General features: G+C 46.2%; 2 protein-coding genes and 1 long non-coding RNA gene across 8 annotated transcripts; 2 read left to right on the top strand and 1 right to left on the bottom strand.

The window, feature by feature from the left end:
* The first annotated feature begins 97 nt into the window (after positions 1-97).
* Positions 98-5,947, top strand: asphd1 (aspartate beta-hydroxylase domain containing 1). The gene is made up of 6 exons (XM_064315340.1): positions 98-387; positions 1,110-1,614; positions 2,166-2,372; positions 3,011-3,218; positions 3,914-4,027; positions 5,207-5,947. The coding sequence occupies exons 2-6, from the start codon at positions 1,135-1,137 to the stop codon at positions 5,314-5,316; spliced, it is 1,119 nt and encodes a 372-aa protein (XP_064171410.1). The 5' UTR covers positions 98-387; positions 1,110-1,134; the 3' UTR covers positions 5,317-5,947.
* LOC135243471 (uncharacterized) lies at positions 2,227-12,677 on the bottom strand. 6 transcript variants are annotated; one of them, XR_010326643.1, is made up of 5 exons: positions 12,511-12,677; positions 11,979-12,123; positions 10,543-10,657; positions 3,109-3,226; positions 2,227-2,356 (listed from the first exon to the last, which is right to left on the bottom strand). It is a non-coding gene; the product is annotated as an uncharacterized LOC135243471 (long non-coding RNA). The 6 variants fall into 6 exon arrangements; XR_010326642.1 differs by lacking the exon at positions 2,227-2,356 and having other exon boundaries at positions 3,112-3,237; XR_010326646.1 differs by lacking the exons at positions 2,227-2,356; positions 3,109-3,226 and adding an exon at positions 6,807-7,127.
* cabp5b (calcium binding protein 5b) lies at positions 9,400-16,007 on the top strand. Its single transcript, XM_064315341.1, has 7 exons — positions 9,400-9,631; positions 10,119-10,317; positions 11,500-11,530; positions 12,005-12,148; positions 13,958-14,067; positions 14,487-14,634; positions 15,753-16,007. The coding sequence occupies exons 2-7, from the start codon at positions 10,270-10,272 to the stop codon at positions 15,779-15,781; spliced, it is 510 nt and encodes a 169-aa protein (XP_064171411.1). The 5' UTR covers positions 9,400-9,631; positions 10,119-10,269; the 3' UTR covers positions 15,782-16,007.
* Positions 16,008-16,773: the final 766 nt, after the last annotated feature.

Consider the following 16,773-nt stretch of genomic DNA (forward strand, 5'->3'; position numbering starts at 1 on the left):
TGGGCGCAACGCGCCAAAGCTCGCTATCGTCACCCAGGGACTGAACAGGGGAACTGCATGCACTGTGCTGAGAAAGCGGACTGGTTTTGCTTCAGCACCAGGCGCTGTTTCACCGATGTGTGGATGAAACATGATTCCGCGTGGAGCTATTCGCGAGAGGGGTGATTTCCCACTAGAGGGAAGAAAAGATCGTAAAGAGAACAGAAGATGAAGATTTTGAAATAACCACAAGAACATCTCCCATGGTCAAAAGACGCTTCGGGTTTTTCCGTGAAAAAGGAGGGGGCGATTCTGCTTTTTTCGGGACACTCCGGAAATATCGTATGCGGAAAAGATACGTGAGTCGCAGAGGCGCAAACGACAAGAGAGAAAGAGAGCCAGTGAGTGGTAAGTCTCATCGTCGGAGCATTCATTACATTAAAGACGGAAGCAACACTTAGTAACACCCGCAATGATAACTGCGACAGGATATACCTGCATTTGCGACCGTTTTTGTGTATTCATTCGTACATTTACACATTCCTGCATCTGTTTACCTCACTCTCACCAACACATTCCATGCACATCTTTCATGCACGTTTAATTCACACGAGGTTTCGTAAGTGATATCCTGTGATGCTGGTAAACGATAAATACAGGCAGCTGTTTTACATGTTCAACAAATTAGATTAAAATTAAAATTAACAAAAGTCTTCATGACTGTACCACGCTATGTTTATGGTTTACCGTTATGGTTATTTGCGTCCAAATATGAAAATTTACTCTAAAAACAACTGTAGAGATGATTGATTCTTGAGTAGGTTTTCCCTGGAAAAGTGGTAGGACGTAGGAAAAAAATACAATGCGAATGCAGTATATCCAGATATCCATCTCTGTTGCGTAGGCTTGCATGCAGGAGCAAAGCAGTACACTGTAATTTAACGTGACAACCGAAAGCCATTTTAACCAATTAGTGGGCCTAGAACACTTAGCCAGTTGTGACGGACTTGAATGTTGTCATGTTTGTGTGCGGTGAGGTAAGCGCAGATGGAAGCTGAATGATGACATTTAGCACAAGTCTGCTTCATTTCCTTCACCTGTCCCTCTTCTGTGCTTGTGTCACTCTGTAGTCCACCCCAGCCTTCTCTTCCCAGGATGCAGTGGGCGCTGGACTTCCTGCCTCTCCCCCCCTGCCCGGAGCTGGGGACGCAGCCCCTGAGCGGGATTCTGTGGGCCCTGCTGGTTCTGTTCCTCTGGTACTGCTACCGGGTGGGGTCGGACCCCCCCGTGACGGGTCGGGTGCACCCGGGCAAGCTCAAGTCCGGCTGCACGCGGGCCGGTCGGATGTCCCGGTCCGGCAGCTACGGCAGCAGCGGCGGCAGCACGGACTCCGGGACCGGTGCTGCCACGGCCGCCATCGGCAACGGCGGAACCCCCTGCATCGCCATGGAGACGGAGGAGGAGGAGGAGGACGCGGGGCGTCGCCGCGGCTACCTCACCCCCGTGCTGGGCCACACTCTGTTCCCCGCCCAGGCCTCTCCGGCCAGCAGGAAGTTATATAGCGCCTTGCAAGAGTACGCCAAGCGCTACAGCTGGGCCGGGATGGGGCGGATTCACAAAGGTCTGAGGGACCAGGTGAGGCTGCGGGTTCGAGAGAGAGCGATGAAACGCGGGTCCCTATTGGGCTGAGCCCTCCCGTGCCCTGGGCGATGCAGGCCAATGGCACGTGGCTCTGCGGAGCTACCGGCCGCAGTCAGCACTGGCACCGCCCAGATTCGATCTGAGAGGCTGCGAGGCTCATCCATGCACCAGGGTGTGGTGCCTTAACCGAATGCGCCACCCAGCAGCCCACTGTAATTTTGGGGTTTGAGGAGAGGGACATGAAGGGGTTGTCTGAGTTATTTATTTGATTTATAAAGGGCTGGTTTTTGCAAGTTTTTTTGTTTAATGAAGGAACATCAAAAGGTAAAGTCTCTCTCCCTCTCTTCTCTACTCTCCCCTTCTCTCCTCCCTCTCTCCACCACTCCTTCTCTCCCCCCTCTCCCTCTGTCCTCTCTCTGTTCCCCCTCTTCCCCCTCTCTCTCCCCCTCTCCTCTCCCCTCTCTCCCCTCTCTCCCCCCTCCTCTATCGCCCCTCTCCCTCTCTCACTCTCCCTCTCCCCCCTCTCTCTGTCTCTCTCTCCTCAGGCCAGACTAAGCGATCGCTCCTCTATCCAGAAGCCCCATCTGTTCTTCCTCCCCGACGTTCCCAGCACTCCTTTCTTCCCACGCGATGCCCATCGCCACGACATTGAAGTCTTGGAGGCCAGCTATCCCATAATTCTGGCTGAGTTCCAGGCGGTGTACCAGAGGGGCATAGATCCCAAGCTGGGATGGACCTGCCAGGGACCCAAGGTGCATTTCTTCAGCTCGCAGAAGGCATGCGTGTGTCACAGAGATGCTAAGGAGGTTACAGGAGCCTCAGTCTTACAGCCAGTAAACCAAATACAGTGTTGCCCAGGAGACAGGGAAGGAGGAAGAGCCTCACTGCTTACTAATGACTTCTCTGGCCAATCAGAATCCTGCATCAGCAGGTACAGCAGCCTGATTGGTGGAATTGCAGAATGCAAGCAAGCGACCAGCTGAGGGTAGTAAAAATCAATGCCATCTCAATTCAGTCCATTCAGGAACTGGATGAGAATTCTCAATTCATTTTCCTGAATTGACTGCAATTTATACCACGGACTCCAGCCTGTGCACGACCTGTCATGTGACCCTCCTCGAATTTGGTGCGGGGACGTTGCACTCAGAGGATGAGCCAAACATTGCAAACTGCCTTTCCAAACTGTGGCCTGGGAAAGAAGTGCACATTTCTACATGTTTCATGATGCAATCTTATCACATATGTGTGAGGTAATGATTAATCAAAACCTTATCACATACATATGAGGTAATGTTTGGTCCTACCCTCGTCGCAGACATTTGATGTAATGATTTATCATAACCTTGTCGCAGGAGTGTGATGTCATATCCTGTGTTCCGTCCCCCCCCAGGGCCAGGCGGTGTTCCCGCTGTACAACGCGGGGGTGTGCGTGGCGGGAAACTGCCGGGCCTGCCCCTGCACCTACCGCACCCTCCTCTCCCTCCGCACCTTCATCAGCAGCAACTCCCTGGGGGCCGCCGGGTTCTGGCTCCTGGGCCCCGGGACGGCGCTGGGCGGGGGGTACGGCCCCACCAACACCAGGCTGCGCTGCCACTTAGGTGAGGGTCTGCACGGGGTCTGCAGAGTGAACAATACGTCTGTTTAAATGTGCATTTGCGTGCAGGCATTTCATATGCAATATAGGCTGCTTGCCTCTTTTAGATGGCTGATAGCTCTGTCCTGCCTGAAATGCTCACTGCTGTATTTAATATTTCACTGCACATGCTCACTTCCGTATTTAATATTTCACTGCACATGCATACTGCTGTATTTAACACTGCACATGCTCACTTCCGTATTTAATATTTCACTGCACATGCTCACTTCCGTATTTAATATTTCACTGCACATGCGTACTGCTGTATTTAACACTGCACATGCTCACTTCCGTATTTAATATTTCACTGCACATGCTCACTTCCGTATTTAATATTTCACTGCACATGCTCACTGCTGTATTTAATATTTCACTGCACATGCGTACTGCTGTATTTAACACTGCACATGCTCACTTCCGTATTTAATATTTCACTGCACATGCTCACTGCTGTATTTAATATTTCACTGCACATGCGTACTGCTGTATTTAACACTGCACATGCTCACTTCCATATTTAATATTTCACTGCACATGCTCACTGCTGTATTTAATATTTCACTGCACAAGCTCACTGCTGTATTTAATATTTCACTGCACATGCTCACTGCTGTATTTCTCTAATAACTGCACTCCTTCCCCCTCTCTGTGCCCCAGGACTGCAGACCCCCCCGCAGTGTGAGCTGGTGGTGGGAGGGGAGCCCCAGTGCTGGTCAGAAGGACACTGCCTCCTGGTGGACGATTCTTTCCTCCACACTGTCTCACACAATGGTCAGTACACTAATAATAATAACAATAATAATAATCATCATCATCATCATTACACACTGTCTCACACCATGGTCAGTACACTAATAAGAATAATAATAATTGTCATCATCATCATCAGCATAATCATCCTCACCATCTTCATCTTCATCAAAAAACCAAGTGTGCTTTTATATAATGTTTGAAGTGTGTTTCTTGCATGACACATAAGCGCTTCACACCATTGAAATATGGATTTAAAAAAAAAAAAACATCATTACATCCCATTACAGTACTGCATCAAATCTGAGCCCTAGCTGTGAATGCCTTGTCTGCTCTTATTTTGAAATGTGTGGCTGGGACAGTGGGGAGGTCTTTTGTTCAGGACCAATGGGAGCAGGTGGGGTTTGTGCCTTCAAGAGGTCAGGAATGTGTTCTGGTGACCGAGCCTTGCCTTTCGCGATAAGAAAACTTTTGTGTGGTGAGGCCTGGATGGGTGTTCTGTGAGAAATCGCAGTTAAATATTCAGTGTTAATTCAACACTAACAGTGTTAATTCAACTTTTATCAGATAGCATTTGGTCCCACTCTGGAATATGGGACCATCTGTTATCGAGTTGAATGAACACTGGACCTTTCACTGTGTAGCAGATGAATGTACTACATTTCACTACACTTAGGGTACCGCATTTAGCAACAGTGGCTGTGTTATGGTTTTGGGCTGGGATCGGTAACCTACATTAGTACTTTACACTGCCTTTAGGGTAAGAATATTGTTAGTTTGGTTTAGATCACTGTAACCCATAGAACTCATAAAGGTGCCCTAATGTTATTCATCTTGCACTGTTAAGTTGCTGTGCTAAATTGGTGTCTTGTAATGTACATTCAGATCGAACACAATGGGCAGACAATTACTTTTCCACGGCGACCCACTATCCTTGGGCTGCTACATCATGTCTAGGTGCTCAAATTTCACTTTGTGTTTCAAATTTATTTTTTAAATTTATTTGCACATAAGATTTTAAAAAAGTAAAACATACAATACGTTAAAGGGACAGTGCAGGAGAAGTATGAAGCCCAAGATAACCCAACTCAAAGAATAAGATATATATGTACAGATGAAGAGGAGAATTTTAGAGAGAAAATTGTAGTTCAATTGTTTACTAAGCTGACCAAATCTCCTGCCATTTGCTTGCTTATGCAGGTGCAGCAGAGGACGGCCCGAGAGTGATCTTCAGCGTCGACCTCTGGCACCCCAATGTGGCTGCTGCAGAGAGACAGGCCCTGGACTACATTTTCTCTCCAGAGCAATAGAACTACAACTCCCACTGTGCACCGGTTTTACTGCCTGTAAATCCTTACGGTTCCATGCTATACGATGTGTTCTTTAAACCAAATTAAAGACCGAACTAAAGGGCATTTTCTAGCCTGGAGCTGAAGCGTTTAAAACTAAAGGACAAAGTTGGAGTTGGATATGTTGCCAATGGTGATACTTAACACTCAGAACACAAAAAATATCCTTATAGATATTCAGGATTTGTTGCTTTCAACTTGATATAAAATCACGTTGAAGTCCCAGTGCTTCCTTAAAACTGTGAAGAAGAAAGATGTTCATCCGTGACTGAACATCGGTTTTGTGAATTTCTCTCATTTTGTGCCTGAAATGTTTTATTTTTCTCTAGGAACAAACTTCTGACTTATACTGTGATGTGACCGGCTGTGTAACTTGTCGCTGTGTAATTGCCCGTCTGAGTCTTTATTCAGAATATCAACTGACCGTGCTCAATGTGATGCCTCTGTCAAATGAAAAACCTAATTTAACCTATTTTAATAGCTTATGAAGCACATAATCACGGAAGCCACATTATGAAGGTAAATGAAAGAATGCATGCATATGTGATTGAATGTAAATGCACCGTTAATAAACATATCTCTGTGTCCCTGTGTCCCTAGTTGGTGTACAATGATTACAACTGCAATACTGAGAAAGCTGTAGATTTATTTGAGGTTTTTTAAATGTGAATTCAGGAGAGATAAAAGAACATAATTCTTTTTTTTGTCTGACTCGTTTTACTAAAAAGCCATTTCTATTTAACAAGCCCAGTGCTTTTGTTTTGTGAATACTGTATATTGTAAGATGTGCTAAATGTAAGATGCAGCGTACAGTTTATTACTGATCTACTGAAATAATAGCTGACCTGTCCACGTGGGTAAATGATTTTGTCGTGATACAGTGAAAAGTCTTTCCCCTTCGTGTGGGTGAAAACCAACAGCATGAACACACACCTATGAGCTTTTACTGACACACACAATACAGGGAAAAATAATGCATAATGCACAACAAAATGTACAGTGGAACAACCCCCCCCCCCCCCCCCCCGAGGGATCAGCCGAGTTTGCCCACAGACGCTTGTATGAATATAATCCATTTATATAGCTGCGTATTTACAGAAGCACTTTAGGGTAAGCATCCTGCTCAAAGGTACAACATCATCGCCCCAGCTGGGATTTAAGACAGTTTAAAGGAAATGGACACACACACACACACACACACACTCGCTGTGATCTTTGGCTCTCTCTCACTCTCTCTCTGTACAACCTGCCTAATAAAGTCCAAACTTCAAAGACAGTGATGAAATATCCACCCACCCTTTATGTGAATGGACAATCTCTCTGCTGTGATAGGCTGCAGTCTGAACTGCCCAGTTTAGCCCCTCCCTTCAGGGTCTTACCTCTCAGTGCTATCACCTTTATCAATCAGACTCTAAAGTTCACCCAGCTTCCATTTTGTGTTAGTAAGCCAATAGGCAGCAACTTCTGAAAAATTACAGTCAGGTGTGGGTGGGGCTCCATTTGTAGGTGGCCAATCAAGCCAGTTCAAAGCACCGACAGATAACAGACGACAGAAAGCCCAAGCGTCCTATTCATACGTTCTAGAGCAGGATTATTCGCTCAGTGAGCACTCAGCTCATTAACTAATGCAGATGGTTAAATGGCTGACTCGCCCGGTCTCTTGTTTCTGAATTAGTTTCTGGTTTTAGGGCGGAAACAAACCCAGCAGCCCCCTGTGTCTCTCCAAGGGGAGGTGAATACCACTGGTCCAGAGACAGCAGCATGTCTACATTCTGTGAAGAAATGTACAGAAGTACAAAAAACGTTTGTAAAAAAGGTCATTGCTTATGTAATTCTGATCATTTTAAGCTTTGCACAGATCAATTATAAGAAGGCAGTGGCAATTTTACATTGGGGACCTGTGGGGCTGGGCCAGCAGATGGCGCTGTAGTGCAAAATGCGTGGTAACCATGGTGGTAACACAGATCTCTGATTAATCAAGAAGCTATTTAAGGCAAAATACAGCTTTTTGTGCCTGAGTGTGTGTGTGTTGTGTGCCTGCGTGTGTGCGTGCATGCCTGAGCGTGCATATGTGCGTGCGTGCATGTGTATGTCTTTGTGTGCGCACGTCCCTGCGTGTGTAATAATAATAATAATACTATAGTAATAATTCTAATAATAATAATAATAATAGTCATTCTTATTCTTATTCTTATCTATCTCTGTTGTAGCATTTAGACGGTGCCAGTGCTGTCCGTGGCCAGCAGTCTGACAGGCTAATGCACGGGTGGCCTTAGTGTGGCCCAGGGATGGAAGGGTTCCAATGGGCCAGAGGAGGGCACCTGCTGGCCGTTCTCAAAGAGGGAATTCCAAACTGGGCTGGAAGAGGGGGTAAAGGCCCAAAGTAGAAATTAAAAGTAATGTTAATGGATCACATTTACATACCCCTTTTCAGAATCTCTGAGCGGTTCACAATGAAGGGGGAAACTTACTGCTCCCACCAGAGGTGCATAGCCCCCATCTGGGTGACGCATGGCAGCCATTTTGTGCCAGAACAATCAGTTTACCACAGCTGGGATCCAGAGGGAGGAAATCACTGAGACAATTAACCACTATCGCCTCCTTTCTCTCTGTCACTAGATGATCTTTCTTTTTTCCAACACATCTGTCCATTCCCCATTCTTCTCCCTGACTCCCTGTCATCTTTCCTTCCCTCTCTCTCTCTGTTCTCCTACCAGCTGTTGTGCAGTATGAAACTCAGTGGGCAGAAATAAATCTTTTTATTATGAAGATGAAGATTATGAAGTTGTACTTTGCCAACGCATGCTGCGCCCCATCCCAGTGCAGTGCTCCCTGTAATCCTTCTCACATCTGTCTGGTCCTCTGCTCTGTTTCCATCTCCCACTGCTCACTTCACTGTCCCCTCCACCCGTCCCGCCTGAGCATCGTTTCACTGTCCCCTCCACCCGTCCCGCCTGTGCCTCGTTTCACTGCCTGCTACACCCGCCCCACCTTGTTCCATTCTCTCCCCCCCGCGCAATGACTCCATCCCCTTTCCTTTCTGCTGTCGGCACATCTGCACCTCTTTATCTGTTTCTCTTCTCCTCACCTTCCTTCAATCCCCCTCTCCTTTCCTTCATCTTTATCCTTTACCTCCTCTACTGCCCTTCCTCTGTTTCAGTCCTCCTCTTCCTCCTCTCTTCTTTTCAATTCCCATTCCCTGCTCTACACACTTTTATTTCCCCCCCTTAATCCACCTCTTCTCTCTGGCTCTCTTTCTTACTCTGCATACATTTTCTTTTATTTTACACCCCCCCCCCCCCCACCTCAATCTGGTCCTCCACCGCCCCACACAAACACTAACCATGAAATCCATATTAATTCCTTCAGATCTAAAACTGTGCATTAAATCCCTTACGCAAACAGATTTGAGATCTCTGGGTAAAGAGGGGAGGGGTCATTAAAAATGCACATAGCTGTGAGAGGAGAAGGGGGGGGGGGGTTATATAGCAGGCACCTTCCGTCCAGGGAAGTCCAGCGCATCAAAGCGGACGCAGAGACGTGGATGTGTAACACTGTATTGTCGTAATGCTCATCCACGTAATGCTCATCCACGTCCCAATTCACTGTGTACTGACCCACGTGCAGACAGCGCCTTACATTGCCCATAACCATCATAATTATTCTGCTAAATAGTCTACGCTGAGGTTTGAAACGTGATCGATCTCTTTCTAATGTGACACAGCATCTGTCAGGAAGAAACACAGGAATCATGATACTTTTCATCACCATTTGAAAAATGCTTTTTCTGTGCTAGTGTATTAAACTGAACAAAATTCAGTATGAACCTGTCAACTTAAATGATCAATATAGCGTTGTTTCAATAGGAAATGCGTGCCAGTTTATAACGGTAAGTGTCGGACAGTGTCAGCTGACGTCTGTACTTGCAAGGCTGCCCTGCCCTCTAGGGCACATCCCATCTCTGTTTACACCCCTCCTTTGACTCCTCCCTCTCTCTCTTTTTCTATACCTTCCTCCTCCTTTCAGCCACAGTTCTCAACATACAGACAGAGAGAGAAAAAGAGAGTGTGAGAGAGAGAGAGAGAGAGAGAAAGAGAGAGAAAGAAAAGAAAGACAGTCACTACTTTTCCAAACAAGAAGGAAATATAAGCAGAAAATAAAAGAATTCAAGACTGGAGCAACACAAGAAAGAGGGGAAAAGCATTGGGAAGAAGGAAGAGAAGGCTTCACACTTTTCATGAGGGGACTTTTTAATTCACCGCAACACAGGGTTAAGGTAGGAGTGACAGAGAAACTGCTTACTTATGGACCTTGTTGCAATCATTTAAATGCAATCAGTTATCATAATTACAGCATACATTGACTAATGTGGTAGTGCCGACTGGCAATTTAAGAATAAGAATAATGAGTACTATTGCTTACCATGATTATGATTGCCTTATTGACAACTGTCTTATTATTGTACAACAACTTCAAAGGGAATATAAATATATAAATAACAACTAACTAAAATAAATAATTAAAATGAGTACAAATGCACCATTTAAAACAGATTACAATAATTACCCTAAGTACAGTGATAAAAAACAAGTGATGTTACAACATATTATAAATGTAAAAATATTTTCTTTAAAATGTTTAAATATATGTTTTAATTCTTGTATACAACAAAATTCTGAACTGTACAGCATGTTGGACAAAGATATTCACCACAGAGGTGAGAGCAGGATGAAACCTAAACTATTCTATTTTTTTGTTCTCAGAGGGAGGGGCCTAATATAATCAGACTCCAGTGAAAGACACACAGCCAAGGTACAACAGGGGGACACAGAACAAGCCGACATACACACACACACACGCGCGCACACACAAACACAAACACACACACACAGCCCTTTTTTCCTATTGCCAGCCATGAGCTTTGGAGCAGCTTGCATCTTTCTCAGAGGGGGCAAGAATAGAGTAAGTGCCTTTGTCTGTGCTTGTCCTGCCTGTCTGTGCTTCACTGGTCTGTACTGCTCCGGTCTGTGTCCGTGCTGCTCATTTCTGTGTCTGTGCTCCTCCTATCTGTCTGTGCTGCTGCTGTCAGTGTCTGTGCTGTTCCTGTCCGTGTCTGTGCTGCTCCTGTTAGTGTCTATGTCTGTGTCTGTGTCGTACCGTAGTGTACTGGACCAGGCAGCTACTGACCTGGTCCTGGAGTCTCAGGGTCTGCTGGTTTTCCTTGTCACTCCGCATGTGATTGAGCAATTACAGCCGGTGTGTTGGTCTTCACAGTTAACTCCCTGCACCTGGTCGCTGGGATCTGAAATAGTTTTTAATTTGAGATGAAAAAGAAAAGAAATAGCAAACCATACTACTCTCCAGGAGCAGGATCACAGACCACTCCTCTGGCTGTCAGTGCTGGTCTGTAGGGTGGACGTTAAAGTCCCAGACCGAACTTCTCTACAGTGTATCATCTCACTCTGAATGTCTGTCTATATCAGGGCAGAATATAAACAGCATTACAGCTCTGCAGTACATTTTGCAGAGAAGGAGGATTTAAACAATCGAAACTGCAGAGTGAATACTAGTTGAAAATGTACAGTCATTTGCAATATTTTAGATTACAAGATCTCCCCCCCCCAAAAAAAAAAATCTATATTGTGCATACTGTATACACGTGTGTACAAAGCTAATTAGTGGAAATTGTGAAAGAAATCATATTGGAGGGCAGCACGATTCTCTTTATTGCGTGTTCACATAGGTGACGTCACTCCACTACTCCAGGTGCTGCAGGTAGCTGCCAGCCAGGCGGTGCAAATATTCTGTTTTCATTTCGACACAGCGCGTAGCCTAATCTCTTTTTGTGTTTTGACCCCTAACGACAGGTTTATTTAATTATCTTTTTATGTAATTCGACTGAAATGTAGTGCAGGTCGGGATTAGAACAGCTGTGAGAGAGCGTTTAAAAAACAGGAGAAAAATGTGGTTGGACGGAGTAAAAGAATTATGAATGTAAGATAATAGTATATGAAATAGTATGATAGTATGAAAGGGAAAATCGCTAACAAAAAAAATTAAACAAATGTCGAGTTTAAATACTCTAAAGTACTCCGTGGAGTTAAACATACACAGCGAAATGATTTTCTGTAAACTGTTTTGCAGGTGCGATCGCTGGCACCTGACGAAATAGAAGGTAATTCACTCCGATCTGTTGTTCACCGAATTCGACATCTGTTCTTTCTGCGAACTCGCATGCAGCTGTTATATTTATGAGCGGCGATCACTTTTTACGATTCACGGATTAACATCAGAGGATCAGCGTCTTTTGCCTGTTTCTCATCGATCTCTTCGTGTTTTTACATTGCATCTCAATTGCACATTATGTAGGCTACCCGCTGCAAATCCTCTTGGTCAGTCACTGCTTACTATTACAAAATCTATGGTAAATATATTGTATTACATATAGGGCTGAACGATTTCTATGTGTCACATACACTTATCAATGACTAACAACTATACATATGTATGTTTTCAGGACATATTATGAAACAGAATGTAATATAGATGCATTTTCTTTCCAAACTTTTAAAACATTTGTAACATTGGAAATGTAATTGTTTTTTGGAATGGGTGGTACTGACCTCTCCTTAACTGGCCCGTCCCGTAGAGTTGCGAGAGGCTTTTCAGGAATTCGATAAGGACAAGGATGGGCTGATCAGCTGCAAGGACCTGGGCAATCTGATGAGAACCATGGGGTACATGCCCACTGAGATGGAGCTGATCGAGCTGGGTCAGAACATCAACATGAACCGTGAGTGTCCGACCGTCACCTCCAAACCTTCATCAGCGTGAACCGTGAGTGTCTGACCCCAAACCTTCATCAGCGTGAACCGTGAGTGTCTGACCCCAAACCTTCATCAGCGCGAGCCGTTAGCGTCTTACCGTCACACCCAAACCTTCATCAATGTGAACTGTGAGCGTCTTACCGTCACTCCCAAACCTTCATCAATGTGAACCGCAAGCTTCTTTCACCCCCAAACCTCCGTCAGTATAAACTGCAAGCATGTACATTTTCTGTGACCCCAAAGTGCGGTTTGGCTGGTGTGAGTTTTGGTTGAAACTGCATGATGCTCAGTTTTTCACATGTATCTTACACATGTATAACCTCTTTACCGCGTTTCACGACCTGTCGGTGCTGTTGCAGTGTTGTCCTTAGAACACACACTGCTGCAAGGCACGTTTGCCACTCCCTCCAAACAACAACGTGTTAAAAGATTTCACTGTCCGGTCGTGCCGAGTTGGTCTACGTGGTTGTGCCAGGACACGCTGCGCTAGTTGCAGAAACGCTTTTCTGCCGGCCAGAAAGTTGATCACCTTTTTCTTCTGCCTCCGCCATAAAAACCCTGGCCGACTGCATCCCCTTGGCCTCTCATATCCTTACACCAACAAATAATCCCGCCACATGCCCAAGGCACTGAAATGCAATCTGTTTCTTGCGCAAGTATTTTATCCCGGACGACACGGCTAAAATCAAAGCCGAAATTAATCCCTCTCGCCGCGGTCACGGTCTGGACCTGCATTACTCGCAGCGGAGAATCCGGCCATCTGCGCTAAACACCGTCTGCAAAGGACCAGGTGCCGCGCTTAATACCTGGTAAAGGAGGGAACAAGATGTAATATAAAATCACTTATTATTCATTATTATTACCAGAGTTTGCTGGCTTGCAAAGGAACGCTGCCTTTGAAGAACACTCGCTGCTGCCCAGCGACCGTGTGGAGATCTGGATAAACGGTTCTGGGCGAAAGCCAACAGACACTGGCAGCGAGGCACGCGGACTGATGACGGGCTTAGCCGGCGGGATTTTGGGTCAGAGTGTTAAGCCTATTATCAGAGGAAGGAAATCAGATGTTTCCCCTTTACAGAAGTACCTGAATATCATTTGCAAGAACGCCAATAAAATTGGAGGTTCAGTGTAGTTGTGTAGCATATTTATACTGCAGTTTGTCATCAGTTTCTGATCATTCTGTAAAATTTTCCCCCCTGGGAGGGAATTCAGCCCCCATGGAGGTCCGCAAATGGAGAGTCAGCAGTGGGGTGAACATCCTTCCTCTCTGCATTGGAGGGAAGTGTGGACTTTAGTCTGTTTCGTCCTCTCTGCAGCGGGGGGGCAGAGTGGACTTTAGTCTGTTCTCCTCCTTTCCAGTGGCTTAGTGTTGTCCATGCAGGGGGCAGAGTGGACTTTAGTCTGTTTCGTCCTCTCTGCAGTGGGGGGAAGAGTGGAATTTAGTCTATTCCATCCTTTCCACAGTGGGGGCAGAGTAGAATTTAGTCTGTTCCATCCTTTCCATAGTGGAGGGCAGAGTGGACTTTAGTCTGTTTTGTCCTCTCTGCAGTGGGGTGAACTTTAGTCTATTCCGTCCTCTCTGCAGTGTGGTGGACTTTAGTCTGTTTCGTCCTCTCTGCAGTGGGGTGATCTTTGGTCTATTCTGTCCTCTCTGCAGTGGGGTGATCTTTGGTCTATTCTGTCCTCTCTGCAGTGGGGGATCTTGGTCTTTGGCTTCTGTGGGTGTTTTGTCGTCTCTCCTGGGGGATCTTTAGTCTGTTCTGTCTTCTCTGCAGTGGGGGGCAGGGTGGACTTTGAGGACTTTGTGGAGCTGATGACGCCCAAGCTCCTGGCCGAGACCGCTGGCATGATCGGACTCAAAGAGCTGAAAGACGCCTTCAAGGAGGTGAGCGCCATGGAAACCACCATTAGCTCTCAGCCAATCAAAGGACTGATGTGAGAGCTTTGGCTATATACACATGTACAGCGCATTAGTAAACTGACACTTTTTAAAAAGTATAATAATAATAATAATAATAATAATAATAATAATAAAGGTGTAAATTCAAAGTGTGGAATACAAGTACAGGACAACAGCAAATGCAGGCGCTGGAAGACAGATGTGAAGAAAAGGAATTAAATCCAAGTTTTCAAAAGCTAAAGTTAATCTTTTTTTAATCTGGAGGTTCTCTGTAGATCTCACAGAAACACACACCTTCTTCCCAGAAGTCTCAGCGTCTCTGAAAGTGGTCTGTCTTCCTCGCCTGTTCCGCCTTGCCCCCCACCCCCCCCCCCCCCCTCCCCCCGCCCCCCCGCCCCGGTCAGTTCGATGTGGACGGCGACGGCGCCATCACCACGGAGGAGCTGCGGAGCGCCATGAGCAAGCTGCTCGGCGAGCAGATGAACCGCGGCGAGATCGACGACGTCATCCGGGATGCCGACAACAACGGCGACGGCACGGTGGATTTCGAAGGTGAGGCTGGAGACGCCCGCCTATCCCCAGGGCACCCCCTTCTCCCCCACGGCACCCCCTTCTCCCAGCGGGACCCCCTTACCCTCACGGGACCCTTCGTGGACTGAAGGGGACATTCGAACCTACTCGGATATTCGAACTTATGAACATTTACTGAGTTTCCTGTAACCCTAGACTCAGGTTTCAAGGGCTGAGCTGACTGGGGTATGACTCTCTCTCTCTCTCTCTCTCTGTGGCTCTCTCTCTCTCTCTCTCTCTCTCTCTCTCTCTCTCTCTCTCTCTCTCTCTCTCTCTCTCTCTCTCTCTCTCTCTCTCTCTTTCTCTCTCTCTGTCTCTCTATCTCTCTCCCGCTGTACAGCACGAGAGGCAGAAACAGGGGTCTGGCGTGCCCTGCTAAAGAAGCGATTGTTTCCCTCTAGGGGGGATACTGTTACACTGAGGGCCCTGTGACTGTGCTGACCCTGAGGAACCAGGCTGAGGTCACCCCCTGACACACGGCCATCTCTTAATTACAGGACACCATCGCCGCGTTTCCAGACCCCCCCCCCCAGGGGGGGGCCCAGAGACACCCCAGCCGCCAGGACACCTGAGCCACAAGCCACCTCACTCCTCCTTTTTCCACTGAAGAGTTCATCCCTGTGTTTCTCCTCTATTTTACAGAATGTGTAGTTCATTCCTTTGCTTCTCCTTCATCTTGCGAAGTGCAGCATTGATCCCTCTGTTTCTCCTCTATCTTACAGACTGCAGAGTTTATCCCTCTGTCTTCTCATCTCAAGCAGAGTCATCACTTTTTCCTCATTTACAGACTGCAGAGTTCATCCCTTTTTTCCTTCATCTTACAGACTGCAGTAAATCCTTTTGTTTCTCCTCTATATTGCAGACTGCAGAGTTCATCCCTTTGCTTCTCTTTCATCTTACATATCGCAGAGTTAATCCCTCTGTTTCTCCTCTATCTTACAGACTGCAGAATTCATCCCTTTTTTTCTCCTTCATCTTACAGACTGCAGTAAATCCTTTTGTTTCTCCTCTATATCACAGACTGCAGAGTTCATCCCTTTGCTTCTCTTTCATCTTACATATCGCAGAGTTAATCCCTCTGTTTCTCCTCTATTTTACAGAGTTTGTCAAAATGATGTCGAGCCAGTGACAGAAGAAGAGAGGAAGACCACGTCGAAAGAAGGGATGCCAGAACAGTGGAAAGAAAGAGGGAAGACTGCCTGCAGCATAAACCCAGACTGTTATATATTTGTATATTGTTCTGAAATATCTACGTTTGACTTGTATAATACAAAAATGATTATTTTATGACTGACCTATACTTGAAATTGGTGATACGGGTATTTCTGATTATTAAAACAATACAGACCCAAGAACACTGACCAATGTTTTTATAGATATGGAATGCAATGTGTAAATACTCATATGTGGTAAATGGTAAGGATATATATACACTTATCCAAAGCGCTTACAATGAGCCTTGCATCACAGCATAGGTTAGGTTTGCTCAGGACATTCGAATGCAGGCGGATTGAACGCAACTCGACTGCCAGACAACGCTACTCTGAGCTAGTCACAGATCTTTAATGGTAAGGCCATTAGCTCGTTACAGTCATTTGCATACGAGCATTAACTAGTAAGCACGCAGTCAAGGATACAGCCGGTTAGCAGGTCACTGGAGAAGTTGAATGCTGAGGAAGAAGAGGGATGGGGGCGGGGCTGAAGGAGAGATGGTGTGAAGATCATCTCGGAACGAGAGAAGGGAGATCGCGGCTCGGAAGATACGCGAGGAGGAGAACGAGGGCGGGGCGGGGGGATTTACGGACATGGGGATCTGACAGACGAGAGAATAAACACAAACACACAGCGATTTATGAATGGAATTAAAAAAAAACATGTAAAAGGCTCAAAACAAACAACATGGCCGCTGATCCGTATCTCCACGGCGATTAGTGCAATTCCCTGAAATCCCCAGCATGAGAGTTTCAAAGGAGCAGATGGAGGATAAAAAAAAATCCTCCTTGCGGAATATCTCTCATTTTGGGATTAAAGAGGGAAAACTCTCAGAACCGAAATACTCGGAAGACAAGGGGAGAAAGAGAGGGAGAGAGAGAGAGAGGGAGGGGGGGAGAGAGGGAGGGA

The sequence above is a fragment of the Anguilla rostrata genome, chromosome 17 (genome assembly GCF_018555375.3).
Source record: "Anguilla rostrata isolate EN2019 chromosome 17, ASM1855537v3, whole genome shotgun sequence".
Classification (NCBI taxonomy): domain Eukaryota; kingdom Metazoa; phylum Chordata; class Actinopteri; order Anguilliformes; family Anguillidae; genus Anguilla; species Anguilla rostrata.